The 22,270-nt window shown below is 36.7% G+C and overlaps 1 protein-coding gene across 1 annotated transcript in view; it reads right to left on the reverse strand.

The window, feature by feature from the left end:
• Window positions 1-704: 704 nt before the first annotated feature.
• Window positions 705-22,270, reverse strand: part of LOC107678161 (dysferlin-like) — a gene marked incomplete at its 3' end in the record, with an annotated part of 32,091 nt that continues 10,525 nt past the window's right edge. The window contains exons 21-38 of the mRNA XM_016473344.1: window positions 21,585-21,731; window positions 21,350-21,481; window positions 20,761-20,927; window positions 20,550-20,664; window positions 19,537-19,642; window positions 19,285-19,427; window positions 17,030-17,203; window positions 14,772-14,859; window positions 14,596-14,673; window positions 9,461-9,642; window positions 7,810-7,950; window positions 7,359-7,388; window positions 6,879-6,914; window positions 6,716-6,757; window positions 3,895-3,996; window positions 3,549-3,710; window positions 1,879-2,044; window positions 705-778 (exon numbers count right to left, since the gene is read on the reverse strand). Coding sequence (XP_016328830.1) covers window positions 705-778; window positions 1,879-2,044; window positions 3,549-3,710; window positions 3,895-3,996; window positions 6,716-6,757; window positions 6,879-6,914; window positions 7,359-7,388; window positions 7,810-7,950; window positions 9,461-9,642; window positions 14,596-14,673; window positions 14,772-14,859; window positions 17,030-17,203; window positions 19,285-19,427; window positions 19,537-19,642; window positions 20,550-20,664; window positions 20,761-20,927; window positions 21,350-21,481; window positions 21,585-21,731 — 2,085 coding nt within the window. The remainder of the gene's footprint in view (window positions 779-1,878; window positions 2,045-3,548; window positions 3,711-3,894; window positions 3,997-6,715; window positions 6,758-6,878; window positions 6,915-7,358; window positions 7,389-7,809; window positions 7,951-9,460; window positions 9,643-14,595; window positions 14,674-14,771; window positions 14,860-17,029; window positions 17,204-19,284; window positions 19,428-19,536; window positions 19,643-20,549; window positions 20,665-20,760; window positions 20,928-21,349; window positions 21,482-21,584; window positions 21,732-22,270) is intronic.

The following is a 22,270-nucleotide window of genomic DNA, read 5'->3' on the forward strand; positions in this document are numbered from 1 at the left end:
TGTAACCCAGACATAACGGACAGGATGTGATTGCCATGTTTCACAACTAGAATCACACTTAAATTCCACCAATAAATGCATGGAGAAAACTACCCCTAGAAGACCTTATAAAGTGGTGTGTATGCTCAGAAGTGCTTAACCTTGCCATGACAGCATACCTCATTCTCTAACAAGGCTCTAAAGAAACCTGGAGAAACCCAAGCTATTTGACCAACTACCTACTGAATAGCAGCCAAGAGGACTAACATCAACACAGACAACAAAAAAAGAGCGTGTATTCAAAGCTATAAAGCAGCAGTTCTCAGCTTTTTGACTCCATTGTCCACAACAATATTTAAAGGCCCCATGACTTTTACAGTTGTTTGTGATTTACTGGATTTTAAAGATAAAGATTTTTTTATACTCACATTTTATTAATATTTACATTTTTTTTACATTTCATTTTTTTATTTAGTTTTTTATGTTTTATTTTATTGTTTTATTAATTTAAATTACTTTTCCAGGTCTAGAAATCACACTTTCATCATTTTTCAAATATAATTTTTTCACAGTTTTTTGAGGACCCCTCATTTTGAGAATGACTGCAAAAGCAAGTTTTCCAAAGAGCATTTTTGAGGAAGTTTCAGAAGAGATCTGGATATAACACACCTTGTCAATCAGCTAAGAAACGATTTATAAGTTGCAGGTGAAAAGACTGATCATACCTGTCCAGGAATGAGAGGCTCCTTATCATCAATATCAACCAGAACGTCATCTCTAGGGGTGTGAGCAATTGCCTCTGTTGATGGAAATATACCATAAATACTGTAAGCATAAAGTATAATGTTCATCCACCTTGTCAAAGAATGCACTTTTAATAGAACTGAACTATTAATAGAACTAAACGCCAAGAAAATAATTTGATTCTTGCCATTTTTTATTGAATAACAGAACTGTTCTAAATTAGAGCAGGTTACTATATTTTGGGTATACTTTATATACCCTAAAAAAGCTTGAAATAAATGTACTTTTCTCCAAAATCCTTTTTTCTTCCTGTCTTTCCTTCTTTCCCTAGGGATAACCCACACACATTTTCCAACATAAATTGTAAAAAATATTTTTTGATGTTGTAAACAAAAGATTAGTATTTTACTAAGATTAACCATAGTAAAAAGTAATACATTTAAGATACATTTATTTCATACTAAGTATAGTTCAAATCTATTATTTACTGATACATCGCTCGAGACTGACTGATATAAAAATTATAATTAAACTTTATTTGGAGTACTACTTGTTCACAATGCACATTTCTTAATATTTAGCCTAAAATGTGTTTTGATGTCATTATTGATGATGACTGCATGATCTTTGAATACTATCAGTCTTTAAATGCAAGATATTTAAAGTATACCTGAAGTATACTTGCAGTAATTCCACTTTAGCACACTCAAATATACTTCAGGATATCTTTATTTGGACTTCAGCACTACTTCCTCACAATTAAAGTGCGTTATGTACAAAATTGTTCCAATTCAGCAGACTTTTAAAAGTACAATTGGAGGGTATTTTTATTGAGTACATAAATAAATGTATTTTTAGTATACTTAGCATGAAATAAATGTATTTCAAATACATTTTAGTACATACTAGGGACGATTCATACTTTACTAATATTTTAGTCTTTCTACTTAAAATTTCAGATTTACTTCATTGTTACTTGCAGTTGCTTTGTAAATATTTATGAAATTGACTAGTAATTTCTAAGGGAAAACTGTTTCAAAGCCAATTCTTGTCAGTGTATCTGTAGTGTTTATATATAATATATACTTTATATATATGTTAATATACTTTGATGTGCGGTTTAAAAGGTATTTAGTCATTCCCTTATTTCCTCACCAAATTCTTCTTCAGTAGGGTCTCTGTCGAGGCTCTCTGGCTGCCAGCAGAACTCATTCAGCGAGTGGACTGTGCACTGGCCCACTACAGGCTTCCTGCCAAACTGACGGTTGTCTATAACCTTGATCACCAATGGAGGCATGTAGAGCTCTTCCTTGGGCAGTCGCTACAGTGGAGAAGAGATTACGAATAACAAAGATATGAACATAAAGAGATGCAAGGCTTCCAAACCTTTAACTTATAATGTCTTGTTTATTTCTCCATTTCAGTTGTTATTCCACAGAACCTTCCTCTCTCCTCTCATACTCTGTGAAAGTATTTCACACCCTAAACTGAGGCAAACATGACACAGGGCTGACCACGACTGACAGTGCAAATAACTTTGCTAGTCATTCAGCATTCTTTCCATGCGATGCCTTCCAGCCTTAGATGAGTATTGGAACGGAATCCAGACTATCTTACGTTTTAGAATTAAGAACTGACGCTCATTGCTAGGGAACATTTTTACTGTGCCAGTCATCACTCGTGAAACATCCACCATGTGAAGGACACCGTGACCACATTGTATATAAGTCTGTCTCAACTGGTTAGCAGCATGCTGTAACACAAAATTTGATATCTTAACTGGATTTCTACATAAAGAATCTACAAGAAATCTGAAGAGGGCTCAGCCAAGGTCAACTGTATTTATTAACCTTTGATAGTTACAATAGATGCGTTATTTTTGCCTTGATGAATGCCCATAAAAGTTCAATGAAAAGTTTAACCAAAAATGAGAATTTGCTAACAATTTATTCACCATCAAGTCATCCAAGATGTAGATGAATTTGTTTCTTCATCAGAACAGATTTGGATAAATCTGGTATTGCATCACTTTCTCACCAGTGGATCCTCTACAGTGAATGGGTGCCGTCAGAATAAGAGTCCAAACAGCTGATAAAAACATCACAATAACCTACAAGTAATGTAAGTAATCCACAGGCTGCATGTTTATAATAAACAAACCCATCATTAAGATGTTTTTAACTTCAAACATTGTTTCCAGCTAAAGATCATCTAGCCGTCCTCTGATCAGAATATTGTTTTCTACAATGAAAAGGTCATCTCTTCTGAATCAGGAAAGAAATATGAAAAGACCAAGTACTCTTTACAAGCAAAAACAGTTCTAGACAAACATGTCGGTGGATATTGATATGAGGGGACAACAGGAAATTATTTTTTTTCACTAAAGAAAGCATTAATATGGATTAAATTAACTGCCATTTTGTCCAGAAGTGATGATTTAAAGTTAAAACACCTAAATGATGGAGTTGTTTTTCACAATCGTGCAGCCTTTCACTTCACAAGACATTAATTGCCGGACTGGAGTCTTGTGCATTACTTGTGGATTATTGTGATGCTTTTATCAGCTGTTTGGACTCTCATTCTGACGGCACCCATTCACTGCAGAGGATCCACTGATGAGCAAGTGATGTAATGCTAAATTAAAACAAAAAAACTCATCTACATTCTTGGATGGTCTGAGGGTGAGTAAATGTTCATCAAATTTTCATTTTTGGGTGAACTATTCCTTTAAATCTTACATAATTGTATCTAATCTTACCCTACTTGACCTAATTTTGAACAAAATTATGTACATAAAAACAAACAAAACAAGATCCAGAGCTTACGACATCAATGAACAGGGTGTTGACTTCAAAGTTGGGGTTCTTCTTAGTATTTCGAATGACGCACGACTGAACCACACTTCCTCCACATTCCACCTGAAGACTGGGAGATGTCACACTGGCCAGCTGGAAACTCTTCAGGTTACGCAAACCCCACGCCAGTATCTAAGAGTTAAAAGGTTAAAAGGTTAAGTCGCATGTCCTGAAGTAATCATGAATGGTAAAACAGCCATGTAAAATGAATGGTAAAAAAGCGATGTCAGTGCTTTTCGTAAGGTTCAAGTAGTCTATACTGCACTAGAAGCTTTAAACTATAAATGGATAACCCGAGGAAAGGTTTTGGGCCCACCTCAATAGCTGTGCGTTGTAGGACAGGTTTTATCCCCTGCGGCACCATGTAGACATTAGGTTCCCTTTGTGGAGGTGGATATGGCAAATCAGAGTCCTCTGGCTAAGAATGAAGAGCAAAGCATAATATGAGTAAATATAACTTAATAAGGATCAGGCTCATTATTGTTAAATACAACTAAAGCTATAAAAAATAATTTTGTTAATTTTAGAAAAAGCTGAAAGAAAATAAAATATAAATATTAGATAAAAACTTTTAAATGTTGCCTTGACATTTGAAATAGGTCAACTGAAATAAGTGCAAGTTAAAGCACTAAAATTGCCGGAAATAAACAAAAATGTATTCAACCAGAAGCAAATAAAAACTAAAAATAAAATAAAAATAAATTAATATTCATTATAACAACAACGAAAGCACATACAATTATAAAAAAGTAAACTAAAACTAAAACTAAAATGAAAACTGAAAATACAAAAATAAAAGCTAATTCAAATATTATTAAAAAGTATAAAAGTACGTAAAATAACATTGATATGGATATTCTCTATTTAACTATATACAATAAGCAAGCAAAGATGGCTGAAAATGCATTCATAGTTTCAAAAACCATGCAAAATGCTATCTTCACAAAATTGAAGGAGACATGTAGTACATTTAGAGAACTCAGCTTCACAAGCACTATGTTTCCATTCTTCTCTATAAGTACATTTGCATGACGCACCCAAATTCGAAAATGGGTGTGAAAACAAACAAGGAATTGGTTACTAATAGCAGCTACAAAAAGTCAAACATCATGACTTCACATGCCAATCAAAGTTAGCAATCAAGCCGCAACACACACACACATATAAGGATTAGCCAGGACTGTGTTGTGCCAGTGCAATTGTTTGATGAATGGTACTACTGTTGAATACAATGGTGCTCTGTGCAAAGGGACCTTCGGAGATACGCTTCAGTCATGGAGAATTAGACTATGTAATGACTACCTTCATTAAGTTAAGGCAAGGATTTGAAAGAACGTCATTAAAACAGACACACCTTCAAGGAAGCATGGCTAATCTACTTGATAAATGAGAACATTTCCCGACAATTATACAAACTCAGTACTCAACATGCTCAAGTCTTTAGATACAAACAAATAATTTTGGAAAGGCCACTGTATTCAAAGGTCAAAGAGAATTAATCAGATCCTATATATATTGCATTTACATTTACATATATGCATTTGGCAAATACTTTTATCCAAAGCTTCTTACTGTACACTGCATTCAAGTTATATAATTAATCAGTTTATGTATTCCCCAGGAATCAAACCTATATGACCCTGGTGCTGCTAGCACTATTCTCTTCTGTTTTGGGAATAAAAAAAAATAATAATAATAATATTGGCAAATTAGTACCACATTTCTCCTATTTTCCCACTGTAACAATTATATGACCAATAAGTAATGGGAACATATGTTTTTCCAATGTTTTAACTAAAATCAAATTAATCCAACCAATTGTAACTTTATTTTTTAAGTTATATAACTCAATTTTTTTAGTCAGTTTAATGTCATTTCAATTGAACTTACTTGTACAGTGTATTTTTTAGATTACATGTGCTGTCATCTAACACTCACTTAAGGTTAATTTCTAATAATTTAATAACACTGTTAATTGTAAAATTTTCCAAATTGTATATTTACAGTGAATATTCTTTTTTCATAATGTACATTATAATGCTTTGATGCCTAAAATCACTTGTAGCATTTAAATTTTTAAATGTTTGGCTTTTAATTTTAGTCAAAATAGTACAGAATTTTATTAAAGTCAAGTCACCTTTATTTATATAACACTTTATACAATACAGATGTATAAATTACAGATGTATAAATTTCAGTTAATGCCAGTTCATTGTTGATTCAGTTGAGTTTAATAACTGTGTAAAGTTTATCAATTAGGGAATAAGTTCAAATGGTTTATAAAGGAATTCTAGAGTAAAAAGTGATGTCATCATCCAGCCCACTTCAGTTCTCATCCAATAGTGTCTGTGCATTTAAGTCCATAATATTGCCAAATATTCTGTTTTATTATTTTATAATACTATATAATATTATTGTATTATTGGTCATTTAATATCAGTGCATCCCTAGATCTTAATGATATCATGCTGTTATTTCCAGCAAAACAAAGACAGTAATGTGGAATACAGAGTAAAAGGGAAAGTGCAAGACGGTGAACCATGCATTGCCAATGTTTTCCTTTACTATTGGCGACTTGCAAATGTTTACGTCCCTAGTGTGTTTGAAGAGCAGCTATTATGCAGTCTAATAGCAGCATGTTAGTTCCACCATTAGTCTATCACTGTGTCTTTTTGAAATGCCACTGCAGAACAATACAAATCTTTGTGCAGATGAAGCGGAATCCAGTAGATAGGAGAGCTGGGAATACAGCCGGATCAGAAAGGCCTCTTAATTTCCAAGCCGTCTCCCACAAGATCTTGTCCTTGGCAGGCCTCATAAAAATCAAGGAGGTGCGTAGAAGTACACAGAGTTCTGGAGGAATCTACCCACCAGCGATAAAACAAATGTCTAGATCTCAACACTCCATACCCACAGCCTAATGAAAACCAGTGGGAATGACATGTTGGAGCTTTAACTATACTGGTTCCAGCTCAATATCTTTCACATTATAGGCCGCTATAAATGTCTGAATGACTTAATCATTAGCTCTGGTTTAACATGGTGGAACCACATGTCCTGTGTTTTTTTTTCATTGTGTTTAATCAACTAAATACAGTGAAATGTGCTTGTGTATGTGCATGCATGCTGAATTGTACCCATTGCTGTTGATTGTCAGAGAGGAACCCTGGAAGCACAAGCTTGAAGATGCCCAAAATAAACAGAGAGGGAAAAATGAACGAGAGAACAGGAAAGAGATGCTCTGGAACAACAGCAAATAAGATCCATTGTCTATTCACAGAATCCTCCACCAGCACTTACCTCATCCATGATATGTGAGGGTGGAATAATATCACCCTGCAGAAAAAAAAAGATTTTTAAAATCAAATAAATAAAGTGTTACAGTGCGGGCATTTGTTTGTGTGTGTGCGTGGGTGGGTGGTTTGACTGTTCTCTAAGGGTTCACTTTAATTCAATTTCCCTGTGATTATCCCACTCTAACTGATGCCAGCTGGACAGGTCTGGACTGGGTGGGGCCTCTGGCACTTTTAAACTCCACTGGCATCTCCAATCATTCTCCTGGCTGTCTGCATTGCCCAGACAGGGCTAGTGAAACTGATTCAGATACAGTGATGTTTATGTCATTTACAGCAGCTCTATCCAATTACTCAGTCATGCTTGACTGAGAGAACAGGGAGTGACGATGACTTGGAGGACAGGAAGTGTGTGTCTGTGCATTTTTTAAAGAAAGCAAACGAAAAAAGGGGAAAAAAGATGGGCAACTTAAAACATATGACTAACCTCTTGACCGGGGATGTGATGAACTGCAGGCTGTGAAGAAAGAATGAAGAGCAACGACTAAATTATTTCGTACTGTAAAAACTGAGAGCGGTTTTGCATTTTAAATCATATGTTGTCAGGCGCTATGCATACAAATACAACTGCGTGGGTGAAGGAGCCACTAAACTTGTGATATGTGCCATGTAAACACTTGTGGGTTAAACTCATAACAAAAGCATTTCTTTCAACAGAGATGCTGCAGACAACAGTTGGGCTAGATGTGACTAAAAGACGCAAAGAATCCTACAGAATCATCACTGAGGTGATCTTAATTACTTTCATAGCCTTAATTATGGCATGTGTCATTCACATGGAGACTGAAAATTGGAAAATTAATTAAGGCCACAGATGCCAGTTACAATATCACAAGTGATATAATGTCTATGAGGATGATAATTCATATAACTCTTACTTTATCTCTGCGGATCAGTTCGAAAGCAGCAAGCAGTTGTCCAGCAGGCTTCCCAGCTTTCTGGATGGGATACCAGGCAAGGCGAGGGGAAGACACCACTGATGGTTGGCAAACACAACGGCCCATAAACTCATCAGCGCCCTGCAGGGGGTCAAATAACTTATCAGGCATTTTCTGTTTCACAGATATGAAACGAAACCTATCTGACATCAGCCCAAGCTTCAGACAGAATGTCTTCAGACATTTAGTAGCATGCAAACTTTATATTTATAATTGTCTTAGCTTTCTGTCTGTAAATAATCATTTATCACTGTCACTACTACTTTACTTGACTTTATTTCACTTCTTTTTTTGAATGAAGGTTTCCAATATTAGTCTACTACTGTGGCGCCAGGAATTTTAAAATTAACCTGTACTTAAATGGCACATACAAACCAAAATAAGTAGTCATAATGCCTAATATATTGTTTGTAGCCTTGCCTATACATAAAACCTGTGTTTAATTAATGCAAAAAGCAAGATAGCTGGACCAGCCTTTTTTTCAGTGATTTTATTTTAAGACAGGATTATTTTAGTAGTATTTACAATTTAATTAATTTATTTATTTATAAGTTTTTAGTTTTCATTTTAGTTTATGTTTTAGTAATTTGTTCTACGGTTTTGGTTTTGTTTTTAATATTAATATTTAGCATTATTTTTTAAATCAGTTCTAGTTTCCGTAATGTTAGTACTTTAGTTCTGGCAGGACCACTATCGTCAAAGATGACTGACAATTAGCATACAGTTTGGATTGGCGGTATGGTTCTGTTCTGGGCAAGAACTCCCTGCGCATCCATGCCGCCTAGCAGGGTAAACAGAACAGAACCAACATAAATGTATTGCAGATATCATAAAAGTTCAATCATTTCATGTAACATTTTAGAAATTAGTCTGATTCAAAGGAGAATCAGAAGGCCGAATCCTGACTGTCGAGAGGTGGAGTTGGGGATGGAGGAGGGTAATTAGCTATTGAGCAACGCGAAAGCTGGTGATAATACTGAAGGATCTTAAATATGGGTGCTGTGATAGGGGTCTCATCCCTATAGGTAGACGTGGATCAGCTAGTCAACTGATGCAAGCTTGACTAACGTCACCTGCCAGAACTAATACTACGCTTGATTTTAAACATTTTATTTCAGTTTGTTGCCAAGGCAACATTTCTCGTTTCTAAGTTTTTTATGTTTTTCAAGTTTTCTATATTTTATTTTATTTTTGCCTTATTTCAATTAATGAAAACTAATAACTAATCATTTTAGTTAACAATAACAACACTGGTTTAAGAAGTGCAATATATAATACCACCGTTGTGTCTGACTTTAATCGTTTAATTTTAAATAAGTTACTTAAACATCATTTTGTCAAACAATTACACAGACTTCAGTCTTTCCTCATTCAAATAGATATGAACTGTACTTGCATGGTGTTATGAATAAGACTGAGAGAACTGACTTTGATATTGGTAAGATAATTCTGCCTGACAAAATTAGTGGTTCTTGACCTGATCAAACTGTAAATTGGGCAAGACTTCATTTCGCTGGTCGAAAGTCTAATTAATCTGACAATAAACACACCCATTTATAAAATAACACATACCAACACAATGAAAACTCACATAGGTGTCCTGATCGTATAGTTCCACCACAATGTGCGGAGGGTTCCTCTCAGTCACAAGATGGTCTCCAAATATTTCAACTTCATAAAAGATGAGAGTCTGGTCCCAGGTGGGATTGAGCGTGTTCCGAACAGTCACCGTCTTCTGGCTCTGATGCAGGAAGGACACGATGGCATAGGGATCTAATCAAAGAGTCAAAGAGTCAAAGATCAATGAACTGCATCACATTTTCACGTCAGAATAAGTGATGAAGTATGGCAAGAGTTGCAAGTACACATCAAGGGGAATAGCATGTGTAATGTGCATTTGTATACTGTCAAAAACGAGATCTAAACTGTCAACTGAAACGAGAAAGGCTTCGTCAGGTCAAATGGAGGTTATTGCCACATAGATGGATAAATGAAATGGAAAGAACTGCATCAAGAGTTAGGAAAGATGTGCAGTCATCAACTCACTGAAGTCTGTTTGCCATCAAGTGATTTGGTACATTCTCCTCAGAACAAGACGTTCAATGCATCAGTAAACACAATAAACACAAGCATTTCTGTTTTTATTTGGTTCTGTAATGAGGGTGAATTTGCCAAGAATATAACATCAATAATGGAAGTGAAAAGAACCAGAGATACCCTGAGTTATGGCGTAGGGAGGGTGAGAGCATTTTTTTTAACTTTAGTAGGTCTATGTAATGTCTGAAAGATGATGTGTGGTTGCGAGACAGAGAAATGGGGGAAAAGATGAGTGAGTTAGCCAATGCATGTGCATGTGTGAGTGTTTATGTATTTAAGTGAGGGTTTTAAAGAGATAGTTCACCCAAAAATGAAAATTCTGTCATTGCCATTCCAAATCTGGACGTAATAAAATAGAAAAACATATAAAGAATGTGCGTGCTTCTCTTCTATAAAATTATAAAAGTTGATTTAAGCTGATGCCATTTAACACCATTTAACCATCATAAAAGTTGTCCATATGACTCAGGTGCTGCATTCCAAGTCATACACCACAATTGTGTGAGGTATAGACTGAAATTTAAGATGTTATTGTAGCTCTTAAATTAAACTTTTTCGTGACTATCTAAAGAAGCCAAATTTGAATGCAAGCACAAACTCACATTCAAAACGTGAATTTGAACAAAAGTTTTAATATGACTTCAGAACACTAGGAACAAGTAATTCAGATTATGTTTTTGTCCTTTTTAGAAATATTAACTGTCACTGAAAATTGGAATGTGTACATTCTTCCAAATGTCTCTGCAAGTAATAACAGCATATGAGATTTTAAGAGTAAATAATGGCAGACTTTTTATTTTTGGTAAACTATTCCTTTAAAAGACACAACATCCAAACATTTAAAAAAACATGCACTTAAGGTGCTGAAAAATAAGAAAGTGACATCAACTGCTTAGGAATGCCAGAAATTGGAGCGACAGTCAAAGTTTATTATTTCAGTCGACATAAAGCAGCCTCAGAGGGATAGTTTCACTTGGGAGGGAGAAACAGACACTTTTCCCAGCTCTTATTAAACTAGCTTACTTACACACACACACACACACACACACAACTTCCTACTTCCCACAAACACAGTGGCTCAAATAAACAAAGGGATAAACAAGCTATGGGGAGCGTGCACTGTTACCCAGGAGCCAATGGGAAATAAACACAGGCAGTGTCTAATCTGGCTGCTTACAGTGAACAGTAAATAAACTGTCTTCCCCAAGGGCATTGTGGGACTGGACATGTCGACGGCTGCCCACGTGTGCGACTCAAACATGATGCATGACCCTCGGGAACAATGACATGCTCAAAGTAAACAAGGAAAGGCAACCAAGAAATTTGGCTATGGATCATTTCCCATATATCAATACTATGAAGGGTATAACTGTTCAAAAATCATATTCAAATGCGCATATTCGAAATGTCCAGTGAATGACAGAAAGACAGAGAGATGATAGACTGAGTGACTGACGACAGACAGACAGACAGACAGACAGACAGATAGACACATAGACAGATAGATAGATAGATAGATAGATAGATAGATAGATCTGACTTTAGCACAGAGGGGCCTACAGCCATGTAGCATCTGGCTCAAACTTCTGACTTCCTCTAATCCCCCTCCAGTAGCCAAAGCACTGATGCAGCTCTACATTTTTCCCTCCTTTATAAATATTGCGGTCCATCGATCATTTCCCTTTACCAAACTCCGTCTCAAGCGCACCAAGGACAAGTGATTTCTGCCTCCAGCTTGATTTATTCATTTTCCTCGGAGCTCAGAACCCTGTAAAAGATCTAGGCTGGGTTTTGTGCATCAGGAGACCGACCCAAAACTATTTGTAGATTTGTAATCAGAGCGCCAGACTGGCCTGATTTATACCAGGCCTGTATTTTTAAAAGGATCCTCAATGTTTTCTCATCTGTGCTTGCGGGTTCAGAATGAACCTTAAATGCATAGCCCGGGTAGCTACATTTCCAAGATTTTGCAAAAAACAAAAAACAATATACTTCAGATCTTTCTCCACCTTAATGTCCTTTTTTTTTCTTCGTTTTCATCCTTGTCTGCTTTGTTTCCATTTTTAGACTATGGTTTTTCCATGCATAGGAGATTTATACCAGACATTTCTAATGGGTGATAACCAGCGGGCGTATTTTGCCTGCATTTTAATGATGTGGAGCACTCTGGGTTAAAAAAAATTTCACTACCACAACTTAGAGCTTTAGACCATGGCAACAGACTCGCTATGGTTTAAAGGGGGTGAAATACTGCTCCAGCGTTGCCAAAAAAGCTCTTCTATATTTGACTTTTTAAGTGACTGTTTTTTTGCCAACATCAATAATCAGTGTCACATTTTGAATGAAAACTCACTTCATGTTTATTAATAGGTAATATAAGGTAATAACAAGGCCCACACGGAATCTGCACATTTATGAGGGGAATTCTGTGGAATGGATTTAAATATGGTAAAATGGCTTAAACAGAGCCGAGAGCACTGAAATCCATTTATGAATAACTCTTTCAAATTATAATTCTAAAAAGAAAAAAACAGTAAACACACAAATGGCAAGGTGGTGTAAAACTTTGGAAATTACAAATTGTGTGGATCTGCGAAGCTTTCTGTAGAATTCTGTGGGCCCAGATTCCATTTGGGGCAACAATTCCACAATATTCATTACACAACTATACAATAAAACATTATCCGTCTTTCTTTCTTTCTTTCTTTCTTTTCCCATATATCATTACTATGTTAAAATTCATTGTTAAAATATAATTTGCATATGTAAAAAATTGTATTGGAATTTTTGTGTCAATGTAGAAAACCTAATAAAGAGAATGTTTAAAAAAACATTATCTGGACACGATGGGTGGGGTGTTTTAAAATATTTTTGTCTTAAAGAGTTAGAGTAAGCATTTTTTTTTTACTTTTATAGCCAATAAACAGAAATAACACATGATTATGAAGAATACAGAAGAACTTTTGCTACTAGCAACAACTGTAAAACCAGAGGTTTCACCTGATGTGTGTGTTTAGACAGTTTACATCAGCATCTTCTGCTCTAACATCAATCCCACAGTTAAATCCCATCCTTTGACCCGACAAAACGTCACATGTGCATCTAGAATTAAAAATACACACAGTGCACATGCTTTATGTGCTCTTGTTTTGATACTTTCCAAGGACACAAGTCATGGAAGCAAAAAAGGAACTAGTGCCAGTAAATCAAAAAGAAAAACGGCAGAGTACAGCAACAAATTCAGCATATAATGTCTCATTTTGATTAGCCTTTTTCAGGGCTTTTCGCTTTTTAAAGTTCAGAAAGTCAGGGAGAGAGAGCAGGGTAATGGAATATGTTGCAAGCTAGATTCAAACTTGCCTCGCCCATGAGTGCACCGGCATCAGAGCTCATGAATTAACCACTAGACCATGGCTCCGACTTGATTTGTTTTACTCTATGTACCTTCTCTTCTCTATGCAAATGACATTTTTTACATCTTCGCTGCCAACATCTTCTCTCATGGACACCATTGTAAATCTACTTCATTTCGTTTCTCTCTGGGCTACACTTGACCCGAACTGCCTCGGGCTAGTCTGTGCCAGGCACAATATTTCACCCCCTCTGACGTAAGCTCAGTTACGGTTCCTCTACCATTACATCTCAAAACCTCACTTTTATGATTTTGTTATTTATAAAATGCTCCCATTATTCTAGGCAATACTGACCATTTTTTTAGAGATAAATTCGTAAAATCGTAATTCTGTCGTGTACGCTATCGCTCTCAATATGCTTCACATTAGGACTATCCATTGACCTCAATTTGTGTCACCACACGACCTGGAAATATGTAACTTATTGTATGGCAAAATAAGAGCACACTTCATGCCATGTGGTATCGTAGTAAATGTCTTAAAAAGCTGATTTTGCCGATGCCTGCTGTGTGTCTGAATGTGTGCTAGTACTGTGTTCAAAAGGGTATGTTACTCAGATCCTATGCAAATAACCACAAGATCAAGACATGTAGATTCTGGCAAAATAAATGCAGCTGCTTTACAAAATAAATGACTGGTGCATATATTTCTTGGTACTATGCATAGCTTTGATCAGATTTTAAGCAACAAAACTGAGTAGCCTACACTGCTTTTGTTTATTTTTTAGGTTTTGACCTTGGAAAATCTGATTTACATCTGGGTTGATCAAAATTCAGAATTGAAAAAATGGCTTCAGTTTAATTTCTTAATATCTCCTTTTGTATTTAATTTTTTTAGCAAAAAGCTAAAATATACACTACCCTTTAACAGTTTGAGGTTGTTATAATTACATTTTAAAATATATTAAAATACAAAACATCTGAACATTAAAAGTTAACAATATTACTGTTTTTAAATGTATTTCTTATACAAATAAATGCAGCTTTGGTGAGCATTTCAAAAGCATAAAAAATCGGACAGATCCCTAACGTTTAATTGGTGTATTCATATATATAAAATAATAGTAACAATAAAATAACATTTAAAAATGTAAAATATATTTCATTGGATTGCATTAAAAAAAAAAGAATTCTTCATTCAATTTTGAACTATACACAACCCTTCATATATCTGTAATAATTAAGTTTGGCTCACAGTGAAGGTGGTATATGCTCACCTGAGAAACTGTCCTTATCCATTGCCAGCAGGTCTCTGGCCTGATACAAATAACATCGCAAATGATACAGGGTCCCATCTAAAGAATCAAGAGGATGAACATCAGTGTAGTTTCAGCCATCATTTAAATCTGTCATTATTTTAAATGAAGTGAGAAAACTGGCATGTTTGACTCACTATCGAAGAAGCAGGAGATTGTCGGGCGGTTGACACCAAAGGTTGTTGTAACTGACTTATCGTCATTCTTTTCATCAGTAACACTGCTCTGTTGACAAAAAAGGAAAAACACTGTGAGACACATTATGCTCCTTCAACCTAAACAGTAGACTCACACATTTGGAGATGGGAAAAGATGGGACATTCATGTTGGATCAGATATCACAATATTCCGACCAAAAGGATAAACAGAGTATGTGTTAATGATGACTCTGCTGTCAGTTGTGGAAAGGGCAACTGTACATGCACCACAAACCACTGGCATGAAGTGATTACATGTCACCGCCCCAAGACACTCGAATATCATTTTGACACATACAAAATTCTGACCTTCTCTGAATAAAATGCCTGATTATGTCTCTTAACCAGAGTGAAACTGTTATGTCATTTGTGGCTCACTTTATTTACATAACCCAATACCCTTGTACTGTATGGTTTTGAAGAAAAAAAGAAAAGAAAAACACCCTCCAAAGTGCCCTCTGAAACAAGAACAGAATTTGAAATGTAATTCCAATGAGTAGCGGTGTAGTGCTACCAAAGGCTGAATCGCTATTTTAAATGTCACATTATTTGCGCACGCAGCTTATAGCACCAAGCAAACTGAGGTATAATAAAGTCTGCTTTTTGATCTCTCCTATGTAGCAGTGAAAAGTCTGACTTATTTTGGTGAATTGGTTCACTCTCTATCTCATATATAGCAGTGGAAATCTAATTCATCCTAGTGAATCGACTAATCCTAAATGCTCTCTCTCATAGGTAGAGGTGGAAAGTCAGATTTTTTCTATTGAATCGGTTTGTCTTAAACTGCTCGCTATCTCATATGTAGCAGTGAAAAGTCTGATTCATTCTAGTGAATCAATTCATTCTAAATGGCTCTCCCTCCTATGTAGATTTGCAAAATCTGATTAATTTTAGTGAATCATTTGTCTTAAACTGCACTCTATCGCTCATATGTAGCATTGGAAAGTCTGATTCATTTTAATGAAACAATTCATGCTAAAGAGTTCTCTCTTGTATTAAGCAGTGTAATGTCTGAAAAGTCTTTCTATTGAATAGGTTCATCTTAAACTGCTCATATATAGCTGTGAAAAGTCTGATTCATTCTAATGAATCAATTCACTATAAATGGCCCTCCTTCATATGTAGATTTGCAGATTAATTTTAGTGAATAATTTGTCCTTAACCGCACTCTATCTCTCAGGTGTAGCATTGGAAAGTCTGATTCATTCTAGTGAATCAATTCATTATAAATGTCCCTCCTTCATATGTAGATTTGCTGATTAATTTTAGCGAATCATTTGTCTTAAACTGCACTCTATCTCTCATGTGTAGCATTGGAAAGTCTGATTCATTTTAGCTAAACAATTCAAGCTAAACAGCTCTCTCTTATATTAAGCAGTGAAAAGTCTGATTCATTCAAGTGAATTGGTTGGTCCTAAACAACTCTCTCATATGCAACATTGAAAGGTCTGATTCATTCTAGTCCGATTCTGGGTCAATCAGTTTGTCCCAAACTACTCTCTCTCGCGCTCTCTCTCTCTCATACAGTAGCTTTGGAAAGTTATTCCAATTAATCAGTTCATTCAGTTATAATCTAGCAGGGGAGCTACAGGAAGAGCATGATTTAAAAAAAAAAAAGGTTAAAACACTCAACATCATATGGGAATAACTGAAAATGAGTAAATTAACTATTTGAAGCTTATAATTGATGTCTCTGGGTCAGAGTTTTCAGGTTCACCTTTGCAAGGCACTGGGGCCTTTCACTTGCATCATGGATTCATTCCAGACCCTCGTCAACTCTGAGTTTTCAAGCCAGCCAAGCCTACACGATATCTCATGCCAAACTGCCTGGAATAGATCCGTAACAATGGACCCAGCGGACCAGACTATGAGTAAAAGAATAAGCATACTAACTAGGCTTTATGCATACACCATCTTTCACACTCACTGGTCCATCTCTGTCTCCCTGTAAATGATATCCCATGATGCCCTTATTTTACCAGGCTGATTCCACTTTGCTTGCCCAGTCTCTCTCAGCACCTCCGTTTCGTCCAAGCTCAAAGCCCTCCACACCCATTCTCGCCTTTGCCTTGTCTAAAATGCATCTCACCCTCGTTTGATTCTCCCCGACCACTCTCCTTTTCTTCCATTACTGTCCCTCTTTCTGAACTTCAACCCAATTCCAGCTCTACATCACTCAAATAGTCAACCCTCATTACCAGCGAACACTCCAAGGAAAAGATGGCCGCCGGCCCCATCTTTTCTAACGGCTCCATACGGCATCTCCAGCGCCGGCGACGGAAGGAGTCAGTTTTCCTCTGCTTAAGGTGAAACTTCCAGCCGAATAAAGAGGAATATTCCCAGCCCTCACGCTCCGACTCGTCCGGACGCTGCTGTAGAAGAGTGAGCACACACAGAAAAAGACAAATGTATATAATTGAACTGGATTATATTAAGGTATTATTTCATTATGTGTGTTCTGTATGATCCTAACCAGCGGTGCACAGTGCAATAAAAATAAAAAAGGACAAATAGCAGACATCAGGATCTTTAGGGTAGTGAGGAATTAGAGTTATCTAATAGAGTAGAAAGACGGGAGGTACGTCTAGACAAATGTTTTTAAATCTGTGCTTGAAGAGTGCCACCATGAGGACAACTGATTTAACTCACAGTGACCCTAAAAATTATACAGACACTTAAAAATATACTGTATGATACTGCATTAATCAAATATCTAAGTTGTCTAATTATTGCTATTATATATTTTTTAACTACTCTTTTCAAGCAAAACATTCTACAAAAAAAGTTATTAAATTATAAAATGATAGATTGATAGATGCTTGAAATTAGGACAAAACTGCCTAAAATGTTACCCAATGTTAATGTGAACACGAGTCAAAATTGCAGCATTCTGGGAAAATGTCTAGCATCCTTGTCATTTGGTTTAATAATGATTTCACTGCATAAACAATGTTCACTACTGTTTAAAAATGTAGGGTCAGTACTTTTTTCTGTTAAGCAAGGGTACATTATATTGATTAAAATTGATAGTAAAGATATTTACAATCTCAACAAGAGATGTTTCTTGAGCAACAGATATTGGAATGATTTCTGAAGGATCATGTGACCTTTGCCATTACAGGAATACATTTTTAAATATATTTCAAAAAGAATACAGTTATTTTAAATTGTAATAATATTTCACAACATTACTGTTTTATTAAAAAGATTGAAAAATCTTACTGATGCCACACTTTGAATAGTAGTGTATTAATATATTTTTATCCATTATTTGGTTGTCCAAATACTTCATTTTTAATAAGTAAATAATATAATCTAAACCACCTTTTGTACCCAAACCACTCTCTCACACATTTTTTCCTCTTAGTTCTTTACTCACTTTTAGTAGTCCTACTTGTTTCTTGCACAGAACCAAATATAAACACACTGAGCCTCATTCATGCAACAAATTTATGTGTAAATCATTCGTAAACCCATTCTTATGTAAACTGTCTCATTGAATTGAAAGTGACATTTCATGTAAGAATGGATTTACGAATGGTTTAAAGGGGTCATATGATGCGATTTCAAGTTTTCCTTTCTCTTTGGAGTGTTACAAGCTGATTGTGCATAGATAAGATCCCTGAAGTTGCAAAGACTAAAGTCTCAAAACCAAAGAGATATACTTTATCAAAGTTAAGACCACGCCCCCCTAAAACGGCTCGTTCTAACACGGCCCCACATATCTACCTCACTATGTGGAAATATTTGCATAATGCCGCCCAAATGTGCATGCAAAGAAATAAGGCGTGGTTTCAGTAACCGCAGTTAGTGTTGAAGCAGCCATGATCTTTAAAAAAGCATCATATGACCCCTTTAACACAAAATTTCTTCCGCCCGTGTTTCATGAATGAGGCCCAATGCCATTCTCTCTGACTCCAGAAAGCTAATATGTTAATGTTCTTCAGTCTAACAGTGATCTCAAAAATTGATTTTTAGATGTTTATTAACAAAGTGTTTTTTTGCTTATTGGATAAAGACTTTCACAGAATGAAACAAAAACTCTTTATCTCTCTCTCTCTCTCTCTCTCTCTCTCTCTCTCTCTGTTACACACCCTCACACAGATTATGAACATTAGGCATATTTGCGGCAGGACTTTATAGTTGGACCCAGGTTTTCCTGCCAAGTGGATTAGAGGTGTGGGATTGAGTTCAGATTATTCTCAGATGGCATGATTAATTAGGTGTTCTCTCAAGCTCCATCTGCCTCTCACCAGATGCGTTCAGGGACGGGGAAGACCTCCTGAGACTACACAGAGCTCTTTATGTCACGCCATCCTGAGCTTTACCAGAATCCCCCACCATTCAAAGAGAAAACGAAGCCAAGATTCTTCTTTTGTTTATCGCTCTCAATCTGAAACTTTGTTATTTCTCTGACTGAAAACAAACACTTGGCTAATGACTGATGATGTACTTTTCTGAGTGCCTCCATTTTCTGCATATCTCTACGGCGGAGTCGGATCCAATGTCTCCGGCGGTTGGTGTGGTACATCTTCTCGGATGGAACCCAGGACTTTGGCCGGCGGTCTGGGGGGAGGGTTATTCCATATTCCCACCCTACAGGTAGAAAAGGATTTATTGTAAAGGCACAATATATTCAAAATAACGAAGCTCATAAGTCAGTGGTGCATGTGTGTGCAGGAAAGACTTCTCAAAGTTTCCAAACCTTGATCATCCACTGCACGCTTCAGGTCCTCGCTCCACTCAATATCCTCCCACACCCAGCCGGGGGGACACTCAATCTCCTCTTTAGGCACGGCTTTTTCTCCATTCTGCCCCCCAGTGGACACATAAAGAACAAAAAGGTCAGTTCCTGCCAACTGATTTTAATGTAGAACATATTAGTCCACTTTTTAAAGTATTTTTGAAATACCCTTTGACTTAAAGGGATAGTTCACCCAAAAAGGAAAATTAGATTTTTATCTGCTTACCCCCAGGGCAAGATGTAGGTGATTTTGTTTCTTCAGTAGAACACAAACAAAGATTTTTAACTCAAACCGTTGCAGTCTGTCAGTCTTATAATGGAAGTGAATGGGAATCACGGCTTTGAGAGTCAAAAAAAACATACACAAACAAAACCAAATTAAACCCTGCGGCTCGTGGCGATACATTGATGTGTAAAGACACGAAACGATCGGTCTGTGCAAGAAACTGAACAGTATTTATATCGTTTTTTACCTCTGATGCACTGCAATGTCTGAACTGTCTGAACTGTCCTGAGCGCATTCTCGACAGCCGGCGTGTGACACGTCTTCTTCTTCTTCTTGCTTTATGGCGGATCACATACTTATATGCGCATTACCGCCACCTATCTCTCAAATGGACCATTGACACTCTATCTGCAATCTCAATTAGGAGTGTCAATGGTCCATTTGAGAGATAGGTGGCGGTAATGCACTTATAAGTCTGCGATGCCGTGATTCCCATTCACTTCCATTATAAGACTGACAAACTGCAATGGTTTGAGTTAAAAATCTTTGTTTGTGTTCTACTGAAGAACCTGTAGTAGAACTACTGAAGTTCTACAAAGTCACCTACATCTTGGATGCCCTGGGGTTAAGCAGATAAACATCAAATTTTAATTTTTGGGTAAACTATCCCTTTAATACTCCTCTGCGGCTCACGAATAACACTATGAACTAAAGGTACAGTTTTGTTATGATACAACCACACACTGACCACATCTGTGAACCCCTCTGGCATGCCAATCCACTGTCCTCCTGGCAAACGCATCTGATTTTCAAACACCTCTTCCAAAAAGCTTATATGACCAGCATCAGTGTCATACAGCAATCTGGCCATCATGGGCATAAATACAAATCCATGTTATGCAGATTCAAAGGGTGTTTAATGGTGCTGATATCACAGATAATGATAAGACGGTACTCACGTTTTCTCTGGGCTGACGTACCAGTCTCCCGCCCAGCTCCATCCTGGAGTGGGTTTGAAGCTCTCCTTTGGGAGTTTGATTCTGCCAGTCACGTCACTGAACTTGGGGTATGTCAAACCCGTCGTACCCCAGTTCCCCACCAGAGCCAATTTAGTCTGGTTTTCATACTGTAGATCAAAATAAATCCCAGTAGGAATTTGAAAAAAGTATATTAGGCTCACCAAGGCTGCATTGATTTGAAAATACAGTGAAATAGTAATATTATTACAATTTAAAATACCTGTTTTCTGTTTTTATGTTTTAAAATGTAATTTAGAAGGCATCATCAATGTCACGTGATCCTTGGGAAATTATTACAATATGCTGATTTGTTGCTTAAAAAACATTTCTTACTATTATCAATGTTGTAAATAGTTCTGCTGCTTAATATTTTTGTGGAAACTGTGATATTATGATTGTGTGAAATTTACTTTTAAGAGATGTTATTTAGCAAAGGTCCACAGGGCAAAAGTGCCCGTAGGTGAAGAAAAAAAAATATATAATATTGAATTAATTTGTTAAAGTTGCATGTGGGTAGCTGCCCACTCACCGTTTCTGCAAACACAGAGAGTTTGCCCTCGGCAAACTGGTTAAAGGATTTGACATCAGCAGTCAGTCCGAACCACACCTTGACCCTGAGCTGAGCTGGGATCTTACTATATCCCCCGTCTTCTTGAGGATACTGAGCACAAATTACACACAGAGATAGAGAGATTTATCAGCGCCCCTACGTTTCCATTCATCATTTGTACTGTAGCATTAGTATGTGCTTTGCCTGTGTTTACCTTCATGAAAACCGTCTGAAGTTGACCACAGTGCTTTCCACAGTAACCGTGGGAAAAGAGAACTTGATGGGCAGGGATTCTGTGGTAGGCCACTCGTCTGTCTCCCTGAAGCATCCAGATTATTATATCTGGCAGACTGTTCTGGGGCTGAAAGAAAGAAAAAAACATTTTTTTTTATTTATGGAGTTACTATTTGAACCAGGAGTAAGTAGCACTAAATAATTTATAGGCCCTCTTTACACCTGGTATAAAAATACTGTTTTGCCAATCCAATCACAAGTGAACAACACTAAATACAATTGTAAACGGGATCTAAAATGTTTTGATCATTATTGACCACCAGAAGCAGTCAAAAGATGCTCATAGATGCTCATTAGATGCTCATGTGGTCGAATGTGTTCAACAGCCACAAAAGACCGCTGCCTATTGACCTAACAGTAACCACAACTTGGAGTTGTGATTGATGATAAGCTGAATTTCTCAGACCACATTGCTAAAACTGCCCGGTCCTGCAGATTTGCTTTATACAACATTAGTGTGGCGAGTATCCCGAGTCCAGAGTAGCGTCGCCCTGGAAACGCCGCTGCCACACTGATCACCGACGCACAACACCTGTGCGCGATGAGTGGCGCACCTGGAGCTCGTTCCCGCTGGCCTTAAAAGCCAGGAGAAGAGACACCAGCGGG

The sequence above is a fragment of the Sinocyclocheilus anshuiensis genome, unplaced genomic scaffold, assembly GCF_001515605.1.
Source record: "Sinocyclocheilus anshuiensis isolate Anshui unplaced genomic scaffold, SAMN03320099.WGS_v1.1 scaffold1673, whole genome shotgun sequence".
NCBI classification, from domain to species: Eukaryota; Metazoa; Chordata; class Actinopteri; order Cypriniformes; family Cyprinidae; genus Sinocyclocheilus; species Sinocyclocheilus anshuiensis.